The following is a 22,321-nucleotide window of genomic DNA, read 5'->3' as shown; positions in this document are numbered from 1 at the left end:
ATCAATACCAGCTAACATCACACGCCTCACCAAAGAGAAGCAGTTCCAGCCATCACATTATGGGCGAGTTAGTTAAATGTTTGACCAAATATAACAGGCTAATTTTTAAGTTGATAATGTTGTATGGCCCGCAAATGATGTTATAAATATCCAAATGGCCCTTGGCAGAAAAAAAGTTCCCCACCCCTGTTGTAGAGCATGAATATCATTAACCTACCTTCACCACGGGTAGATCAAACACCTCACGGGCCTCGCTCACTTCCGCATGCTCGCCATCCTCCGATATGACGTGCGATGCTAGCGAGAAACAGGACGCCTCCTTCCCCTTGTTGTTCTTTAGAAGCTCCACCACCTGCAGCACAAGCAGTGCACATTGAGGTATCATCAGTCACATCCAAACCAGCAATGTAGCGGTGCTCTCCAACATTGGTAGCCCTGAACCAGTTGTGGGTACTGGACATTTCCAAATCGGGAGTCAGTCTATCAGAAGGCTGGGAACTGTTCACTTCCCACAAAGCAGTACAAACTTTATCAATGCAAGATAAATTATGGGCTTAATCAATTCCTGAATGCGAATCAGATCATTTACGATTAACGCCATCAAATGTATGTTGAACTTCCTTCGTACCGTATGTAGCCAACCGTGCTAATCTTTCAAATGACCAGCTATTGCATCATGTTGTCGCGAAGGTTGTATATTGAAGACAAAAGTCTGTTTCCCTGCTCAATTTGAGCATTGGGATGGCACTTTTCTATACTGACGGCCAACTGTGCCAGTGGTGGAAATTACACATTCTCATTTCAGGGGGGTTATTCTCTTTATACAATATACGCCCACTGTTAACCTCTTACGAAACATTTTCATTATGGGCCCTGTGGGTATGGCCATGCTAAGGCGACCCACCGTTATTCACTACACATAAACAAACTTTAGAGCCAGGTAGAGTCCCCTGACGTACTTTTACGTGCCGATGTGCATGTACGTGTTCGCGCGAGTGGCGGCGATGCGGTTGGTTCACACTTTACTCCAGTCTCAACAATCAGCTCAATTCCAAGTGGCACGCAAATTAAATGCGGCCGAGACAAGAGTGGGGAGAAGGGAGAGAAGACGGAGATGGCTAAGAGGGATGTGTTCCGTGTTGGTCGGCCTGTGCCTCTCCGTGCACGTATCTATTTCTGTGCCCTCCTCTACGGCTTTACCCGTGTCTCCGTGGCAGCACTGTGTATCTGTCGTCTTTCTTCACATCTAGTTTTTGCCTGTCTCTCTCCGTGTACCCCGTCTCCTTCCCTTTCAATGTCTCATCGTCGCTTTGCTTCTCTACGTGTCTCTGTTCTCTCCGGGTCTCTGTCTCTTCATCTCTCTCTCTCCATAACCCTCCATAAGTCGCTTCGGTCCCTCTCCGCGTCCCTCAACGCCGACGTCAATCACCCCGGGACTCCGCGACCCCGTGCAGCCTTTCCCGCGCTACGGCGCGCGGCTGAGACCCACTTGGCGGCATGGGCTTCTATCCGAGAGCGGCGGCTCTCTGGCCGCGCAGGCCTCGCGCGGGGCTCGCACCTTCTTGTCGACGTCGCCCACCACATAGAATTTGACGTCCTTGAAGAGATCATCGGGGGTTGACGGCTGTGCCCCCTGGCCTTCGAAGGCCATGAGTGGATGTCGAAGAAACTCAGCCGGCGAAGAGAAAGCGGTCAAGCTCCGGGTTTCCTCCAAAGCCAAGCGCGGGAGAGAAAGGCGGGAGAGAAAGGCGGGAGATGGCGCAGTCCAACTGCGTCCCCTGATGTGGGGGCGGGTGCTGTGGCGTATACTCTCATACGACACCCCACAGTCGATGATGGCGCAATCCATTACGTTACCCCCCCCCCCTACCACAGGCCGGTGGAGACGATAAAACAGTCCACTGCGCTTACCTCATGTATGGATGACGTAGTCCATTCTGATATTCAGCCACGATGGCGGGGGGGTTAGACTAAACTTGTGGAAGTATGTATTTCAATCGAATATGTAAATGATGAGACAAACCGTAAGAGAAACACAGAAGCAGTTTCTGCTGACGTATTGTATCCAAATACTCCACAACAACGCATAGTTTGTATCCTATATTGCGGTTAGCCTTGACCAGGGGCGCGTAGCGTAGATGGAGTGCTCTTGCCAATAACTGCTGACAAACCTAACAACATTTGTTTAACACGCCTGGCTGCCGATGAGATGTAGAACGTTGAAACTGGAATGCCAATAGGCCGGTGGAGTAAAATATACATTTTATATGGCGAAGCTCAGAAGTGTTCTATTTTGTATCCATAATGATCCACAACAATGCACAAACAATTCGTGCCATGGTCATTATTTTGCGCTATTTTGGCCTAATATTCTAAACTGGCCATACGTCTTGGACGCGGTGGCAGTGCCTGCAACTTTAAAATTGCTGGATATAAAACGTTGCAGACGAGGTTGTGGTTGACTTTCAGTGCGATCCACCTCTGCTCTACTTGCCTTTTTATAAAAATGTTCTTACAGGCGACTCTCCGCATTTACGACCTAATTGGTTCCTGGACGACGGTCGTAAGTCGAGGCGTCGTAAGTCGAACCCTCAATTCCCATAGGCGCAATGTTATACATTGGGATTCCGTTCCTGGAAACCCATTACATACCATATAAAAATACCAAAATTGACCACGAAAATAAATGAAAATAACCCTAAGTTACCATAACTTTAAGAGAAATGTATTAAGCATAAACAAACGCTTACATTTGAAAATGCTAAAGTAATTTTATGCACGTGCGGCACATTTCCTCTTCTCAGACGTAGCGAAAGGCGAAAATGTTTAAAAATTTGAAGAACACTTACAAAGAGGCGAAGAGCGCTGTGAAAGAGACGCTGGCTTTCGTTCGCTCTCGGCGCAGCTGCAGACTTGTCAGGCTATATGCTCGAACGGACGCATCTGGCAGAAGAGCAAAAGCAGCGCCACCAGGCGACGAGTGTGCGCGTGACGATGTCCCAAACATTTTCACTAAGGGGTGGGGTCTAAAAAAAGTGGGCGGGCATTCATAGAAGGGCTGCGGGCCTCAAGAGTAAAGGGGTGGGACCTAAAGGTAGTTTGTGAGGAGGGAAAACCCAAAATCTGCATTTAAAAACTATCAACTAAACTGTTTTTATTTGACCAAATAAGGCCCACTCAGCTATATGGCTATTTTGCAGAAGCGACCTGGCCACAAATGGCAGCTCGTAGAAGTGGGTTATCATGTGGACATTTATCGCAGCCAAATACCCTCCACGCTTGTTTCTAAATGTGGAGGGGAAAACCCGAGAAAAATCCACGCCGCAATGGGGAGAGAAACATGCAAACCTCATACAGCTATCAGGGTCGGGATCAAACCCACGCACTCCTGTATGCCATGCGAGGTGGTTAACATCTGGCCACTATGGCGAATATTGAGCATATAATCAAACAAGTGCAGCAAGTAGCAAAATGGTTATGCGCAGATATGGCCACAGGCCAACTAGATCCATTATATAGCCCTTTCGCCTTCTTTGCTACGGTCCTGGTTGAACACGAGGAATGCACGTTGCACAGCGCACTTGTGCTATATACACACAGATTCGCCCTAACATTGGTTACCAAACATAAGCTGTGCAATCACTGTACATGTGTGCATCTTGCCTGTAATTATATTTTATAGCAAGATTTGGCTATTCAGAAAAAATGCTTAAAATCATTTTTTTTTAAATGCATGTCTATACAGGCCACCATACTTCAATAGGAATTACTACGGTGAAGGCTATTTTAGTACAATGGACAGGAAGTACAAGATGAATGGGGCTCGCATAATGCGCGTGCATAATGTACGTTCGTTTATTAACCCCCCCCCCACACACCCCCACTGCGCGCAAGAAGAGTGTACAAGTGTTGTCATCATATCTACGCCTCTATTTAAGAAACGAAACAGGTGGACTTCTCCACAAATCTAGATGTCGCCTGATAAGGCTAGTTGTAATTACTGGCGAAACGTCGTACTCAGAGTGTAAATGTTGTGGCTTGGCTCTCCAACACACCGGTGTGCTGTACTACTAACGAATTGGCATGTTATATTTAACCTTATTAATTGGCTGTGTCGGGTGGTGGCGGATTTAACGACACATTTATTTATTTCCACGATCTTACCCAAAAACCTGTATTATGGAGATTTTTTTTATTGTTTGCTACATGATGATTTTTGTAAACGTGCTTATATTCAGGGCATTAGTGACGATGTTACACATGCATGGTATAGAACCTCCACAGCCATTTTCCTTTGCAAATAGTGGCAATCTTAATCAGCATTTTGAGACCAATATCTTACAGCCTACAACCAATATTGTGACCAATGCTTTGAGAGAAAAAAATACCCCATCATCGCAGAGATAATATTTCTGTTATTAATGTGTGAACGGGCCCCGTCACGAGCCAATTTAATGGGCAACAGTACTTTACTGTATATGTAATGACAATCGATCCTGCATGCGGTGTAAGGGGACTAGTGGCCACGGGAGGTAATGACAGGGAAGTCAGCCTACAGTACGAGTGCACTAGTGGCCACAGGAGGTAATGACATGGGTATCAGTTGTGAGTGCGAAGGGACTGGTGGTACGGGAATGTTCGAGAAGGGAGTGTGGTCAGGTGATGGAAGAGGACAGTACAGTCTGCCGGTAGAGCGAGCGTCCAGAGTCAGCGAGAATGATCGAGAAGGGGGGCGTGGCCTCGTGTTGATATATAAGGGAGATGTGCGGGAGACTCGGGGCTGTTGCAGTGGGATCTCCGCTTGATGTCAAGTGAACGTGTCTTCAATGAAGTGCCATCTCAAGAGAAGTGTGTAAAGGCGTCACTACATATGTAGACCACATTATTACACTGTTTGGTTAATGAAAATACAAAGCCACTTTAAACCTGAATATTAAAAGTATCGACAATAACAGCATATACTTACCTAACACTTGCTTCTTTATTCCTGTGTACGTATGTGCTATAATCTAATGAAGTAGGGAGAGGTTGACGGACCGTGTATAGTTAGGTGTAACACCCACCCATGCAACAATGAGATAGCAATGGACACCAGTACAGCAAGCGGGGTTGTAATAGGTAATGAAGAATTAGGATTCATCGGGCTTCAATGCCTCATGTTAACTCCACAAATGAGGAATGAAATGTGGAAAGATCACATTTTCTGTGGAAAACAGGATTACTTTTACTCTTTGGTACTTTCAGTAAAGTCACGTAGAAAGAAAATAAATTAAATAATAGAATACGACGTTTTGATTGCAACACAAGCAACCATCATCAGGTACGAATGAATGAGAACAAACCTCAGAAATACAATGCAATACAACCAGAGAGTCGGCCAACACAAGTCAACACCCCACCTGGTTGATTACGTTCTTCCAAAGATTGCTAAAGAGTAATTCCTTCAGTCACGAAAGCCTCGAATCCAGGATTACTTTTATTCAGAATGCAACTCCACAGGAAATTAAAACAGGCCGATAAATGTAGGTCCCTCACGTCTTATACACCCTTTGATAATCTGAATGCACATTAACTAAAAGCGGCACAGAACAATTGTTTTTTTTTACGACCAAGGGGAAGCATTTTCCACAAAAGCAAACGACGTACATGCCGCAACTACAACACACGTCACCGTGGCTACTCGGCTAACAGAATGCAGTCAGACTTCTTTAGCATGTGAGCCTACAATTCCACGACCCGCAGCAGGATAGGGCCAGTCTCAGGCCCAAGCCGTGCTCAACCTCATATCCATGCCCTCTGCATGTGCTCGTGCCTTCCCACCTTATGAATTCTTCACATTCACACACCCTCTATTTTCCTACCTCTTGTGTACCAAATGACTGACCCGTGCTTGGATAGTCGCAACTTCACTGAGAACGAAACTTAATTAGTTTCCATGGGACATACAACTTGTGTCAACTCGAGCTGGCCTGATATAACCTAATGTCTCCCAAATTCGAGTGGAAGGACATCTTTAGTTGGTAAAAAAAAAACGTAGTTGCCATATTTTTTCAAAATGAGATGGACAGGTCTTTTGCAGAAATACTTCACAGTAAGACTCACTCAGAAATACTTCGAGTAAAAGGTCAAGACTGCATTGCTGATGAAAATGTTAAATATTAGAATAAAATTAAGTCTTCCTGCTACCGACATTTATTGTTGTAATTTGGGGAATTCTGGCTACATTTGATCAGAGAATTCAGGCTGCACCAAAAATTCGTGGCCAAGTCGAGTTTGACAAAAACAAAATATGGGAAATGCCCTGCCAGGTTGGCAACTCAAATTGAAAATCGATGAATGTGGCTCAAGGGAACGTGACTTCATAGCGATCAGGGCAACCATGTTATTAAGTGGATAACAAAAAGTAAAAAAAAACGCTGTTCTTAACAAAGTATTTGTTCTAAAGAAAGTGTAATGCAAGGGTGCTTCCACTTGTAAGAACACGTTTATGATAGCACAGGTCCCACTTTTAAAGTCATGGGAAAAATACATCAGACATATCACCAACTCAGCCAGGATATGGCACGTTTTCACACGTCGTGGAAATGAGGAATTATTGTCACAGCAATAAAAATGTATTGATGGGCACGTGATTTACCAATTGAGTGTGGAGACAGCCATTACCTTTGTATATTGCTAAAGTTTGATGGACACACGATAGAAGTGTAAAACCTGCATTGGCCCTAATATGCTAACTTAAAGAGAGGACTGAATACACTAGCTTTATGTTAGGGTGACGATTATAGCTAACATTGTGCCCCCCCCACCGCCCCCTGTAACATCCCAAATAAATTAGTAAAATTGTATGCATCTCATTTTAAAATTACATGTTTTCCACAACTGATGAAGTGTCTCCCTAACCCATAACACAAAAGCAACCTGCAAATAAACGCATTTTCAACTGTTAAATGCGAATATGGAAAGATTAACATTTAAATCACACAGAACTACACGGTACATCACAGGAAAGATATTAAAATTAAATTAACATGCACATTCTTTTTTTGTTCATATGGATACTGCTCTGGGCGGTGCAAATGTCATGCATTTTATTTATTTTTTCTAAACTCAAAACTATTTAAGTGATTGCCACAATTATACTGTTATACACATGGTCCATTTTTTTCCTTCTAAACCAAGTCAAATTAGTGCATTAAGCTCAACATGTGAGCTTGTTGGTATATTCCCTATAGCTTAAATTGTATTTTTTATTTCAATTTCTAAGTCAGTGAATGTTCTGTGTCCACAGAACAATATGTTCTCTGTGTGGGTTTCTTAACTCTAAATGCCAGCATTGTTGTTGTACATTATGCACAATATTTATAAAATCGGTCTATATATTTAAGTCTGGCAGTGTGGTTGAGTGAAGGATTAATCAATATCAACATTTAAAATAAGTCTACAGATTATACCTTCTCATCTCCCACGCCACAAAGAGTACATTATTAATCCCCAGAGGTCTCTCAAAAGGTATGCTTAAAAAAATTGCATAACCAGACTTTCCCCCTCCTCATAGCATGCGGTTTATACACCCGTGTTTGATGTTTAAAATAATGAATGACCCCTTAAGGACTTCGAGGAACCTCATGGCAAGCAAAACTACTAATATAGTTTCTCCAGATACATTTCCAGTGAACTTTATACAGCAGCTTACACATATTACAATTGAATTCCCAGCAGTCCTTCGCTGTAGAGGCGCTGCTTGTATTTCATACGAATTGCCCTTTGGTTGTGTGTTGAAGAAGGGGATGCACACTCGTATTAATTTAAGTATCTCCGCCGCTGTTTAGTGAAATCTTGTTGCAGTCCACGTTTTTCCCACGAAAGTCGCTTGCTCGGGATTGTGTTCAACGAGCCATTCTCTGCACGTCACGTGGCAACAGATGGGAGTTCCAATAAAATCACTCTTGCATCTTATTTTTTTCATACTTATTCGAACTAGTGTATTTTGTCAGTCGTTACAAAACTACTGGTTGAGCACGTATCACTATCGGATCAAGCCTTTGCAAGGCCATTGTTCACGTTCTGGATGCATGCGCTTCTTCACAAAGCATCAGCTAATTGGCTGGAGTGTGGAGGCAACTTCACTGACCAACTTCAACAGGAGCTGCACCTTTTGCCATGATCATTCGTGGTAAACCCATGCGGTGACAGTACTACACGCACTAGAAAATGGTGACGGTTGCAAGCTGTGGAAAATACGTAAAAAAAGTCCCCACTGCACATGAAAGGAAAACATCATGGAAGGGGGAGGAAAAATAAAGTGTACAAGAAAACAAGCAAACTTCCAAAAAGGCAGCCATGTAATTCATTCAAAATATAAGCTTAAATTGCACTATTTATAAAGCTACAAAACTGTTTTGTTTAAATATGAGAACAGGACGATACAAAAATTAGCTGATGTTAGAAAAAATATTACAGACAACAATATGAACACAAAACATCCCATGACAGAGGCTTCACCTGTAGCCTCCATTTACTTACTCAGTAGCTTCGGTCAGCTCTATTTCTCCTCTTAAAGTCCAAGTAATACTACTGTACAGTCCTTGTTGGCTTGCATGGCCATCAGTTAAATTATTAGAATGTTTATATGTTGTATATAACTCTTTATGTTTCTCAATCACAAGCAGGATATGCTTTGCCTGAGCTCTTATTCCCACTTGTTTAAAAAAAGAGAAACATTTGTATATTTTTACATGAGCATTCCCTTGGTCTATGAGATACAGCTTAACCATTTCCACATCAGAAAGCTGCATTGGCACACAAATAAAACATAATTTCCCCAAACGGTACAGAAGTGCCAGGCATAGAATTACTCTTCTGGGTATCCAGAATAATCTTAGGCGTGTTTAGTTGCAGTATTGACAAAGGTTGAGCAAGCATTTCATCTAATATGCAATTGTCTTCGGCAATATTTTAATTTCACAGTGCTTTATTAAATTAACACATTTGTTTATTTTCTTTAAACAAAGATTTAGGGTGGCTACAGATGTGGGTGGCACAAGTGTCTGGGTGCACCCTATCACTGCTGGATGTGGACCCAGCTGGTGCTTTGAATGGTTGGAGAAGAGAATAATAATTAATCAACCGGGAAAATCTTCTTACTCTTCCTCTTCGTCATCCACCTCTTCAAACCTCTTCTCCTCCTCTTCCTGAAAACACTCGATGAAGAAGTTGGTGATGGACTTGTAGAGGTGCCTTCTGGCCCGATCCTCCATCAGGAAATGACCCATGTCTGGGAATATCTGCCCGGAATAAATCAACGTTAATGCATTTTTGTTAACCAAAAATTTGCATTTAAACCTCCCATTCTCACATGGCTTTATCTCAGTGTATTTAAAGAGGGGGTGTATATTGGGTTTGAATGTTGCAAAACAATATTTTTGACTAAAAGACTATACACAATACACTGTGTATTGCCATTTTGGCAACCCTGTTGGCAAGTAGACTACAGTGAAAATAATGCAATGATACATGTTATTTGAATTCTACGTTTAACAATCTATCTTTCTAACAACTGAACCTTATGGCAGGACCCCGGGGTGCCATAAGCCCCCGGCTCTCGCATAAACTGCGTTGCGACGTCATTTTGTGTCTGTTGAAGGCGAACAATATTGCAATCGATTCCTTTCGACGAGCTCTACACGATGCGCTAATCAAAGTTTCAAAGTTTTGTTTCTTCTGCGGCGTTTATGTGCGCGGCGGGACAGTCGCCAAAATTAAATAAATTAATTACGATTTTGACTTCTGTTTATTCGGGACCCCGGGGTCCTGCCATAAGGTTCACTTGCTGCACATGAGAAAGTGAGCAGACATTATACAAGTGAATGATGGCGCTCCATTTAACTTGAATGGAAATGTCGAATTATTGACCAAACGGGGGAAACCCTGTGTTGGCTAGGTCTAATGATGTTATAGAGTGGCATTATAAGATTGCCTTACTTTCCAGCTATGGGGTGATATAATATAACAGCAAGCGGCCTTGTCAGAATAATTCATGTTTTCACTTATTCATACAGATATACTATACACAGGATAACTTGTATGCGAAACATTTTACACCAACCTCAAGGCAGATCCCACAAAAAGTGGGATCCTACTCATTAAAAAAAAAATTTCATTAATGTTGTGTAAAAATGCACGTTCAACAGCCCAAGAAATACAGCAGCACAGCAATCAAGATGTATACTGCATATGTTGTGGTTGAATTGAAGCGTTAAAGAGATTATCCACGGGGTGGCGCGCACACCACAATGGATCGTCGCAGCCCAGGACCGATAGGGACCAACCACACGATGGGGCTCTGTGGCCGCGTGCCTTCAGTGATTTCCCCCTCCATTAACTCACAACTGTTTTAAATGAGAAAATCTAGGAGAATTCCCTGAAGGTGTTCAAGCAACCAATTACTGACGCAAAAGAGCATAGCGTGCTGGTGTCAGCATGTAATTTTTTTCCCCCTTCAAGTTAACCGATAGAAATAACCTATATACTTTGACTTAACTTTCATGCCTGCAGGAATTCATATTCTTGGTTCTTTCGGTAAAGTCACGGAGATAGAAAATAAAATAATAAAATAAAATAAAAAATAATAAACTAAAATTAAAAATAATAAATTGAAAATAATAAAAGCAAAAAACCCACGACGTTTCGATCGCAACACAAGCGGTCTTCATCAGGCGGAGAGAAAAGAGGGGGCAAGCCTCCAAATGCAACTGCTTCTAAGAGTTTCCAAAGTGAGTGGGCGGGGGACGAGAGCTGGGAGGAGGAGGGCTGCACAGCGCAAACAGCATTGGCGGGGCAGCCAGTCAGCCAGTGCTAATTTCGAAGTCGACAATGCGGGGGGGGGGGGGGGGGGGAAGGGGGTAGAGATAGGAGGAGAGAGAGGGGGAGGTAGAAATGGGGGTGGGGGCTTTGCACCTCGCTACACACATCCACACTGCTGACGGTAGAGGTTGACAAGAAAACACCAATCAAGTCAAGAGTTATCTCAATTAAAAAAGAGGGAAGATATCGTCATCCTCTCAGCCGATAAGGGCAATGCCACGGTCATCATGAACAAAAACGTGTATAATAACAAAATTCAGGACCGACTTAATGATGGTAGCTAAACAAACATTTAAAGACATCCCACCAACTGCCTCGTTACAAAAACGAACAGTATCATCACTGATTCAGCTTCATTCATTGAACAGACCAAACTGTTTTCCTTAAAACCTTCTGCTGCTAGACCACCTAGACTATATGGCGTACCAAAAATCCAAGAAGAAGGTACACCCCTTCGTCCCATCGTCTCCACCATTGGCTCACCCACCTACAAACTGGCCCGATATCTGTCTGACACCTTGCAGCCATTCACTGGTAAGACCACCTTTTCTGTTCTTTAATTTATTATTTAAAAAATATATATCCGTGACTTTACCGAAAGAACCAAGAATAAAACGTATATACGTAACGTAAAATAATTAAGCAATGTGTCCTTCACACGTCCGTCTCTCCAAAAAAAATAAATTATTTCGTACACAACCCATCAGTCGCACTGCCATTTGGGAGCACACAAGTACAGCAGCATTGATTCAAGACAAGCAAACTCTGAACCGATTTAGGCATACAGTGCAGTGTTTTATCAGCAAAGTCAGGCTTGCATGAATCAATGCTGGTGAAAATATACAAAGCATAGAGGGTGATTGTGTTATGTGTACACTCGCATCTAGTTGAGTCTGGTCTGTATATTTACTACTTCCAAGCCAAAAGTCATTGTCTTTCATGATGAAACAATCAAGGGGTATTGCTCATATCTGTTGGGCAGTGGAGTTAATTTCACATTCATATGGCTGTAGCCAGTGGCATTGATTTAATCGACTGTGAATTCCCCACAAAGTGGCATTGATTTAAATCAGCCCTGTAGCAATGAAGGGCTGAGTTGACCTCTGCAGATATTGTACTTTGGAGTTACTCTGCCCACCATAAGAATGTGTAAATGTTACCAATATCTCAGGGATGTAAATTAAGAGAAGCACGCCCACTGTTAAGCAACTAATGACTAATGCGTTCCTGCTTGTATAATATTATAACCAGAGCTCTAATTAAAATAACCCTTCAATTTCTTTAAACATATTAACACGTGCTAAATAAATGTGACAAACCTACCAGAGCCAAGTTTTTTTTAAAATATATTGTCTATTTACCTGCACTACAAAAAAATATGCATGAAGGTAAGATTTAAATATTTGTTTAAGAAACTGAGTTCAGTCCGGGCCGTGGCTAACACCAGTGGTGCGTGATATCTGAACCGATCCTGGGTCTCCCCTTTATGTGACCTGCACTGACCAGTGTAAAACAAGTGGACTGACAATTTGCTGTAAATTGCTACTGTGTTGTCATATATCTACGCTGGGTAAAAGTGGGATATGAATTAAGTTATGTATGTATGTAGGTTGAACTTCTTTCGCACCGTCTGTAGCCAGCTGTGCTAATCGGAGGTGCAGGGAAGGCCAAAGTAAACACAAAAATCAGTTGTAAAGAAATTTAGATTTCAATAGCAATTTTAAAGTGCAAAGCTGCATTGGATTCCCAATGTCGGAAGAGTATTTCAGATGGCCGCAGAAGTGCATCTGAAAGCGTGCGATGCGGTAACCGTCATTATTGAGGTAACGATTTTTTTTACTTAACTGTGGAGGTACAAAAGGTTGCAGCTAAAATACAACAATTGCACAGAGTTTGCTTCAGCAAATTATCGTACGTTGACAGCTAATTGTTACGTACACAAATGTCTAAACAAAATAAATAGATGTTCATATTGGCAAAGCAAAATAGTAATTTTCAGGGGTGACAGCAATTTTAAAGTAAAATGCTAGATTTAAGAGTAGACTCTGCGGGTGCGATTGCAGAAAATATTCTTTGGTTCTTTCTGTAAAGTCACGTAGATGAAAAAAATATATATATTTTTTAAAATACATTCATAAAAACCCAAAACTCACGACGTTTTGATCGCCACACAAGCGGTCGTCTCTCCGCTGATGACGACCGCTTGTGTTGCGATCGAATTTTTTATTTTTGTATTATTCTACGTGACTTACCAAAAGAACCAAAGAATATGAATTCCTGCAGTCACGAAAGGTTTAAGTCAAAACGTAATTAAATGTCAAGTTTTCCATTACAAATCCAAGTCAATGTCAGAACAAAACGGAACCTCGTTCCTCTGTTGTTGAATTACAGAATGCACAAGCCTGGCAATTTTAAATTGAGCTGCACACGGATAATTGGGTATATTGCCACAAGGACGACACCAATAAAAGTTACAACCGAAATGCCTTGTTGTTAGCGGTGATTTCATTAAACACACCGTAACGTTGCATGCACATTTACTACAGACAATCAGCAGCCCACCTGGAGGGAGTAATTGGCTTCGGCGGCAATAAATTGCTTGATGAGCTCGGTCGTATGCTGAAAATGGACCATTGCTACAAAGAGGAGAGATCATCGCAAATGTTACCGACATCCAATAGAAACCACCACCAACAAAAATACAGCAGGGATTACTTTTAATCTATGGTTGGATGTGACAGGATCTCACTAGAATTGAGCAACAAGGGCTAAAACGACAATCAAATAAAACTTGCTTCCTCTACGCTGCTTACATGGTTCATGATTTTAAAGCATGTGCAAATCCATTTGATACCTTTCATCCTTATATTTCTCGAGAGCATCTATGAGCCTTTTTGAAATTGTTGATAATTTCACCCAGCAATGCATCGTTGAATGGATTATTGTCATTAAGTTTTCAATGACCTCAATACAACAGTTCTACCCATAATGCAATGTGCCAGCAACACTTGATTAATTTTACTTTTAATACAATTGAGTTCAGTTCGTTGTGATTATTGAAGGGGTTGTCGATTACACACTACTAACTAATAGGTAAATATTTATATGCCATATTAAATACTGTTCATCAGGAAAAAATAAATACATTTAATTCTCATCAGGCCACATGACGTTAAGTGCCTTATCCAACCCTTATTAACTAGATCTGTTTTGCTTCCTTATTCATGTTTTATAAATGAAGTCCACTATATGAAACGTCACCTTTTATATTTTTCTTTCTTCTTAAGGCAATGCTAATTATGTCTTTCAGTTTTTTTAGGTTGTGGGAAAATGTAAGTATTGCAATTGACATGTGAAAGGTTGGATGAGTGATGTTAGGCATAAATGATTGCCTTTTCATAGAGTATCCTGCTAGATGGTACATTTGTAACAGTGTGCAGCCCCATTGCTATATATTATTTTGCAGATTAATACAAATTTATTAAAAACAAATGTTAACCAGTGGCAGTCGCCTCTGTGGCTGTCCATAACTGGTCTAAAATTGTAAAAAAAAACATATATACGGTGGTACTGTAATGCCAGTGGTGCACAAGCACAAATAACAAAACTCAACACACTCTTCAACGAATTATATGTAAAATTTTGATTTAAAGCTTTCGTAACTGCAGTAATTCATATTCTTAGTTCTTTCGGTAAAGTCACGTTGAAGGGAAACAACAAAATAATAAAATGTATATAAAACAATAAAAATTATCACGACGTTTCGACCGTTTGTGTTATGGTCGAAACGTCGTGAGAATTTTTATTGTTTTATATATATTTTATTATTTTGTTGTTTCCCTTCAACGCGACTTTACCGAAAGAACTAAGAATATGAATTATATGTAGTTAAGATTTGGATCGTTATCTCCTCGTACAAGTGTGGGATTTTTTGCCTTCTGCGTCCTCCAATTTTTCCCCACGCGCAGAAACGCTCTGCAATGAATTAGCCAAACTGTAAAGCAGGCCCCCTGGAAAAATATTGCTGTAGTCTGGAGACTGTGGGGCTTTCCTGGGTCAATATAGGACGACAGTATATATGTAATTTACCAAGGAGTAATGGGACGTAAAATGCTGGACATATGTGAATACATTAATAACCGGATGAATTTTAAATACTAAAAGCGAATGAATATATTTTTTGCAATATTAAATAAGTTTAATATTATAAGACGAATCACACTAAGATGTGAATTGGGAACACTTAAATCTGCAAGATCGTACCCACTTTGCCCCTTTTACAAACGCATAACATTGACGAGTGCTCTCCCTTCATTCTAAAGGAAATCCATTCATTTATTAAGGAAACTAATTTTAAATACTTCACAAGTGAATGTTGTACAAATCATGCACACTTTGTATAACCTATGTACATGAACATTAATGATTCAATCATTAATCACCGGATGAATTTTAAATAATTGTAAACGAAATGAAGTTTGTAGCTCGTGTTTTTACGTTGTTAAACACAATACGATATTTATATTACATATCCTTCAGAGGGCAGAATGGTATTTTGTTGTAGTGTTAGAGATTCAGCATGCTATCTGACAAACCCGCAACTGTATTTCATCCTTACTCACTTTTAGAGTATTTTTCAAATTTACAAATAAGGCAACATAGACATGTAAATGAGCCCGAAGTGTCGGAATACCTATTATAATTTGCAAAGAACAGGCCGCGTAATTATAACACTTTAAATGAATTAACTGTGAAGTTAATGGAATTATTTTAAACATAAAAACACAAACCAGTTTTAATTATTATGGGTCATCGTCATATTAATGAACGCCTTTCAACGCCATCCTTCGCTATTTTATTTTCTGCTTTCTCCTTCTAAAAATGGAACCATGAAAAGCAACAAAAAGCCACAACTTGCGAATCCGTATCCACCTGGCGAAGAGCCATCAAAGCGAGCGCTGCCATAACTAACCTTGCAGCAAATTGGCAATAATATTGTGGATTAATTGGCTGTGTAATAATTTTTCCTTTTCGTACGGTGTATCGTGGATGATTGCGTTTACCGTCAGCCGTGCCGTGGATCAGCAGCACTTTCTCGTCCGTAAGCTTGGCCACCCTGTGGACAGCTCGTGACACCTGCATGCAAACAAGGACATCGGAGGCACACTTAGCAGCATGCAAATATCCGGCCGTGACATTGCCGATGTTAAAACGTTATGGAGCTCTAGATTTTGCAAACAAGAAGCCTGGAGGTGTGTGTCAAAAAAAGTTCAGCAGTCTCCAACTTTTGCGCAGCAACCCGTGTAAAAAATCTGCATAAAATGTGTTGCAACATTTTGAAAAAAAGAGCTAAATATTATTGAGATATTCTAGGCAATCACAGTGTATCCCTTTCATAATTGATACTGCAGAGGCGACATATTTAACTGTATATATATCCCAGTTCAAAGAGCTCACCCAAATCAGGTAAGGGAACAACGATACTTATTGTCGCCTACTTAGGCCATGTTGAAATGGGTGGGGCATTGCCCCCCCCGTGCCCCCCCTCCCGCAAACTCCGCCTATGAGCAGAACTTTACTAAAATTAAGGAGTTTTTTTATGGAGTGGAATTATTTTTGCCCATGACCAAGGTCTATTGATTTTCGTTATCGTGAAATGTAAACTAATAAACAATCTGAAGGCAGCAGCAACATTATTTTCAACAAAAAAATACACCTGGCGCTCTTAAATTCGTCAAGCTGAGAGCATCAGATTCAGTTTGTGGTTGGTGTCATCTCTACCTGCATTAAATAATTATTCATTTTGTCCACAGTGTGCAGCAGGGCTTCAGGAGTGGGAAGGATATAATTTATTTTTTTATCAATCAATGGCAGTGTGCAACGTGTAACGACGATGAACATTGAAAAGGAAAAGATTGGTGCACATGGAAATGTGAACCCAAGGACGTGTTAGGGGTGTGAGGAATGAAGTTTGGAAAAGTTTGGATAAACATACGTGTGTGTGTGTGTGTATGCCACCGCGTCTGAATGCAAACCATGGATCACCGATAGAAAACATAAATACAACCACATTTTGCCCTTACTGGTCCACTGCTAAATATGACTCCAGGTGATTGAAATTTGATATATATGGTGGACTCATCGCTACCGCCACTCATGTAAAATGTGATCCACGAGGTAACTTACAGTCAACACTGGCTGTATTTCCAATGATTTTTATCATTCTTCTGGGTTCTTTCAGTAAAGTCACATAGAATGGAGATCTCACAACGTTTCACCCACAACACAAGTAGCCTTCCTCAGGTGCTCAATGTTATGTGGAATCCCTCCCCGTAGAAGCGGTTAAATTTTGATTGAAAGCTTCCGTGACTGCAGGGATTCATCTTCTGTGTTCTTTTGGTAAAGTCACGTAGATTGGAGATCTCACGACGTTTCGGCCACAACACAAGTAGCCTTCCTCAGGTGCTCAAGGTGTTAACCGCATCTACGGGGAGGGATTCCACGTAACCTTGAGCACCTGAGGAAGGCTACTTGTGTTGTGGCCGAAACGTCGTGAGATCTCCATTCTACGTGACTTTACCGAAAGAACCCAGAAGATGAATCCCTGCAGTCACGAAAGCTTTAAATCTAAATTTTTTATTATTGTTAAACTGAAATACTGCTGACTGCTCTGAAGCAGCAACATTTACATGGCACATGAGAGTACGAATGAGCGTGGGCCATTATCACTGTCCCTAGTGTCATTCCATATTGGTATTCAATTCAAGTACTGATTAAATCATGTTGTCAAAGAGGAGAAGTAAAAGTGCTGGAATTTGGTAGGTCATTATGCGCTGGCATCATCTTCCAAATGTATAAAATTGCAAACATTACCCACAAATTACTCAATTGGAATGACACTTAGCATTCATCGTCCCCCTGCTGGCAGACTAATTCCTGCTTGCAGGCCGGTGCTTTGTTCACCTTGTGCCGCACAGCTGCCATCAGGGGTTACATTAGGCTAAAAACATTATTGTTTTAAACTGAGTTCTGATACGTTTTGTTATTTTATGGGTGCGGTATGAACACAATCATTTATTATTACTATTACATGTAATGTCCAAACAATTATTCAAACCAAACAATATAGGAACATACAACAAAACAATTCACTTATATTTTATTGCTCTCATTAATTTAGTGCAAGATACTCATACCTAAGGGAGCAAGAACAAGTTTCAGTTTATTTAAAATTAGGTGACAAATTGTTCTCAGACATACATTTTTTTAATCATCTCAACAGCTTTTGAATACATCGACTGATAACAAACTGCCTGTGGCATGTGCTCTCTCCATTGTAATTCTGTTGCTCCAATTGTTGCTACACAACACTGCCCATGAATATGGCTTTCATGATATACCAAGATATATCATACACTATACAATCCATAATCGTATTGTCTGTTTTGAAAAATATCATTATATTGTGATTATCACAGCTCATTTTATTTTCAGCAATATTTTATTTTGTGACAAATATCTATTAAACAAAAAAATCATTACATTACCCATAAAATTAGTGATTTGCATGGCAACTATACGATGGAATCATCATTCTTGTAGTTTTTTTCAACTATTTTGTGTAACTGATGGTATGTGCATGAAACGCGTTATAGATTGCAATCAGTGTGTTGAGTCAACTGCTGTTGAATAACTTTTCAAAGTCATCTTTATTCAGATCAGAGGTATAAAAAAGTTAAAAACAATACGATGAAAAATGTGACATAAAATTATATTATGGAAAACCGATAACTCAATCATCTTCATATTGTGAAGTTCAATATCGTATCATATCGTGAAAAATTATATCGTGGCAACTGTAGTCATGACACCAATATTAGTAATTTAATTATAAATATTTTTAACTTTATCCTGAAATGTACGGCGAGGTCTTTTTCAAATATATTTTTGAAAACGTTTTCTTCAATTAAAGTAAGGTGTGTCACCCCATGATTAAAACTGTATTTTGATCAATCCTCTTTGCAGCAGTATTGGACATGCATTTCATGTCACATTCGCATTACATTAACGTAAAGTTGCTCGCTCATGCACATCTGGTCTGTCGCACCCTTGTCTACTAAATACTCACAAATTGCATCCCGACGATAGGACAGAATATGCAATACAATTACAGATGCATATTTCAGGCTGCTGGCAAAGTGCACACGGAGGGTGAATTTCACAGTTTGGATGTATGAGGAAAATAGCAGCATGCATGATCTTTACGCTCACAGCAGACCTGGTTAAAGATGAATGCCTTTTAAAAGCAGGTGCAAATCTTGGGGGAATTAGTATTGCCATCTAGGAAGGGCACAGAGATAGTGGTTGCAGCAAGGGTGAACATTTCTGTCCTTGTGTATGGCCATCATTTTACATCAGCTTTCACCAACTGCTGGCTGATTATTTTCCCACCTATCACTTTGTAGGAAACTAAGGTTTTCAAGCTTGAGGGTAGAATATTAATTGTCAGTACTGCAGTGGCAGGTGTATATTTAGGGCCTACTTTCAAACACATCCCCATCATAGCTGCCAAAATTGTTGTCCAGTGCCCTTTTATTTCAGAAGGCCAGCGATTCGACGCAACAACTGTGGGGCATTTCACATGTGTAAAAGCGAACTACACATGGCATTTTGAAATAAAGCCCCCACAGTGCCACCTTGCAATGAGATAAGCGACAACATGTCAGACGTAATTGTAAAAGCTTTAAAACCGTATGAGGCATCGGCAGCATTCAATAAGAGGAAAAATAAGCAAGCTGTAGCTTACGTACCTCGTATATTTTTTCATCATGAATTGGGTGGCCAAGGTAGCGCTCAGAAAAAGCAGACGCTGGAAAGATGACAAAAATACCCGTTACATTTAGTCATACATACAAAATGTATTGTGCTTACATACAACATTTTCAATAAAACTAAATAACATTTCAAAATATTACGAAAAAAAAAAGAAAGTCTTTTTAAATATATCGATATATGTCAAAAATTGTGTGGGCGTTTGTGTGTGGTCGCGCGCTTGGCTCTCCAACGGTGGGGTTTACGTAAAAAACAAATAGCCAGGTACCACGCCGCAAGTCCCGCGGTGAGCGAGCGCTATTCCTTTTTCACATCCGTCAACATTAAATTAGTTTAATTAGCGATTTTGTGCAGTTTGCGTTTATTTATTAATTAAATGGCGCGCGATCGACCGTACTAAGTCACACGCGTTCGGTGGTCGGAATGGCTTTTACCAAGTCGGTCGGGGTGAGGGGGACATTTCACACGAAACGCTGACGTTAATTCTTCTAAATGTCATGTACCCCTACTCTTTGGTTCTTTCGGTAAAGTCACGTAAGTACACCCCGCCCCCCCAACCAAATGCGTGCAGTTACTACTATAGAGTCCCTACATTAATATCATATAGCGCTTCGATAGTCATTATTGTAGCGCGGCCGGGGGGAGTGGCCCAGCCGGCCACCTTGGCCGGCTGCACAATCTAGACGAGGCCGCGGGTTCTGCACGGGACTAGGCCTCACCACGGTAATGTTAAGTACAATTTTATTGCTTCTTTCGCTAAACTCACGTACATAGAAAAATGATATTAAAAAATTGGTTTCGAAATATAATAATCATTGTTTGTGTGCAGACAACTTTTTTATTGCTTCTTTCGATAACCTCACGTAGATAGAAACCGATTATTTATTTAATCACCTTGTAAATAATAAATTACTTCTTTTGCGTGCAGACAAATATTATAAAACTTTCTTGCTTCTTTTGCTAAACGCACGTACATCATTTACATAACCTTTGAAATATTAACATAATATTGTTTGTGTGCATGAAAATATTATTTCATTTTTTTCTTTCGCTAAACTTACATTGAAACCTATTTTTTTTTATAATCACCTTGCATTTATACGAATAATTATGTTTGTGTGCAGACAACCATTTTTTTACAATTTACTCGCTTTTTTTTACGTGTGTGCCTATGTCCTTGTGTCCGTGTGAGTCCATCTGCATGTCAGCGATGGTTGCTTTGTGTGTGTGCGTGCGAGTCGATGCGTTTGTGTGTGCGTCGATGTGTATGTGTAAGTCCAAGTGTGTGCGTAAGTCCACGTGTGTGTGCGAGTCAATGTGTGTGCGAGTCAATGTGTGTGTCAGTCGATGTGTGTGTGTGTGAGTTCATGTGTGTGAGTGTCAGAGTCAATGTGTTTGCGTGTGAGTCCATGTGTGCGTATAAGTCGATGTTTACGTATTTGTAAGTCGATGTGTGTGTGCGAGTCGATGTGTCTTTGTGTGTAGGGCATTGTCTGTGTCCGTCTGTGTATGTGTGTCTGTGTGTGTGTCGACCCGTGGCACCTGGGTCTGCCCCGTGACCTCCTGCCAGCGGGCGTTCGACACTTAACGTGGCCTCAAGGTGAACACAGCCTGGTACAAGCGTCGTGGTGATGCCACCGCCACTTAGTGGCAAATGGCGGTTGTTGTTGTGTGTAAGTCGATGTGTGTGTGTGTCTTAGTCGATATGTGTGTGTGTAAGTCCATATGTGTGTTATGGTCGATGTGTGTGGTTGTCTATTTATGTGAGTGTGTGAGTCGCTGTATGCGTGTACGTCGATATGTGTAACTCCATGTGTGTGCAGCTAAAGTCGATGTCTGTGTGTGAGTCCATATGTGTGTATGTGTGTGTGTAAGTCATTGTATTTGTGTGTGTGGGTCGATGTCTGTAAGTGTCTGTAAGTCGGTGTGTGTCTGTCTTTTTGAGATGTTTAGCATACTTCCCGACATGCAACAAAACTTGAAATTTGGCATGTGGGTAGTTTCTAGACTGTACACAATGCAAAAAGTATAAAAATAGACTTTTGTATTTGGGGGGGGGGGGGGGGGGGCGCAATAATGGATATATTTTGCACGGCAAGTGAGCAGTGACGTCACAGCGTTACGTAGTGTGCCTGCTGACGTCACGCATCCCCCCCCCCACCCTCCGCGTAGGTCGTGTATTAATCCAAGATAAGAATCCAAGTCTCAGGCGAAGCCGGGTAGTAAAGCTAATACTGTATATATATGTTTACATACTCCAGTACCGTCCAAGTGAGAAAAACTAGTGTTTACTCAACTAACCCCACGGTAAAATATAATATCACGTAAAGGCTGGCAATTCCACAGTTCCTTCCATCATAGTTAACCATGACATTCTTAGCCATACTGAACACAACAATCTCATCCGATCTGTCAGGAAATGGCTATACAGGAGAACTCATCTTATCTGCGATGATATGGGGAATCGATATCGGGGATCTTATTATCCGTGGGGTTAGCTGCGAATTCACTCCACTGATCTGCTGGGTTACATCCAAAAATACTTAATGAAAATTAGAGACCATTTCATTATGACATGGCCCAGTGGTAGTGCATACAGTGCACATTAAATATCCCCTGATGTAAT

The 22,321-nt window shown here is 41.0% G+C and overlaps 2 protein-coding genes and 1 long non-coding RNA gene across 7 annotated transcripts in view; 1 reads left to right on the top strand and 2 right to left on the bottom strand.

Annotated features, from left to right (window-relative positions):
- Positions 1–2,848, bottom strand: part of PAXIP1 (PAX interacting protein 1) — an 86,774-nt gene extending 83,926 nt beyond the window's left edge. Inside the window, exons 1-2 of one of the 3 annotated variants that reach the window (XM_076068533.1) lie at positions 1,559–2,848; positions 218–352 (exon numbers count right to left, since the gene is read on the bottom strand). In XM_076068533.1, the coding sequence (XP_075924648.1) occupies positions 218–352; positions 1,559–1,849 (426 nt within the window). In that variant the 5' untranslated portion in view covers positions 1,850–2,848. The other 2 variants (XM_076068534.1, XM_076068540.1) reach the window with 2 other exon arrangements.
- Positions 2,849–4,243: 1,395 nt separating this feature from the next.
- LOC142925569 (uncharacterized) lies at positions 4,244–4,957 on the top strand. The gene is made up of 2 exons (XR_012942533.1): positions 4,244–4,532; positions 4,585–4,957. It is a non-coding gene; the product is annotated as an uncharacterized LOC142925569 (long non-coding RNA).
- Positions 4,958–5,458: 501 nt separating this feature from the next.
- LOC116950755 (inactive dipeptidyl peptidase 10) overlaps positions 5,459–22,321 on the bottom strand; it is a 613,867-nt gene continuing 597,004 nt past the window's right edge. For all 3 annotated transcript variants that reach the window (XM_032968787.2, XM_032968796.2, XM_032968804.2), the window contains exons 23-26: positions 19,674–19,732; positions 15,927–15,999; positions 13,426–13,499; positions 5,459–9,284 (exon numbers count right to left, since the gene is read on the bottom strand). In XM_032968787.2, the coding sequence (XP_032824678.1) occupies positions 9,141–9,284; positions 13,426–13,499; positions 15,927–15,999; positions 19,674–19,732 (350 nt within the window). In that variant the 3' untranslated portion in view covers positions 5,459–9,140. The remainder of the gene's footprint in view (positions 9,285–13,425; positions 13,500–15,926; positions 16,000–19,673; positions 19,733–22,321) is intronic.

The sequence above is a fragment of the Petromyzon marinus genome, chromosome 2, assembly GCF_048934315.1.
Source record: "Petromyzon marinus isolate PM22_M1 ecotype Great Lakes invasive population chromosome 2, UKy_Petmar_22M1.pri1.0, whole genome shotgun sequence".
NCBI lineage: Eukaryota > Metazoa > Chordata > Hyperoartia > Petromyzontiformes > Petromyzontidae > Petromyzon > Petromyzon marinus.
The sequence above is the reverse complement of the archived record's forward strand: the minus strand, read 5'-3'. Positions and strand labels throughout refer to the sequence as shown.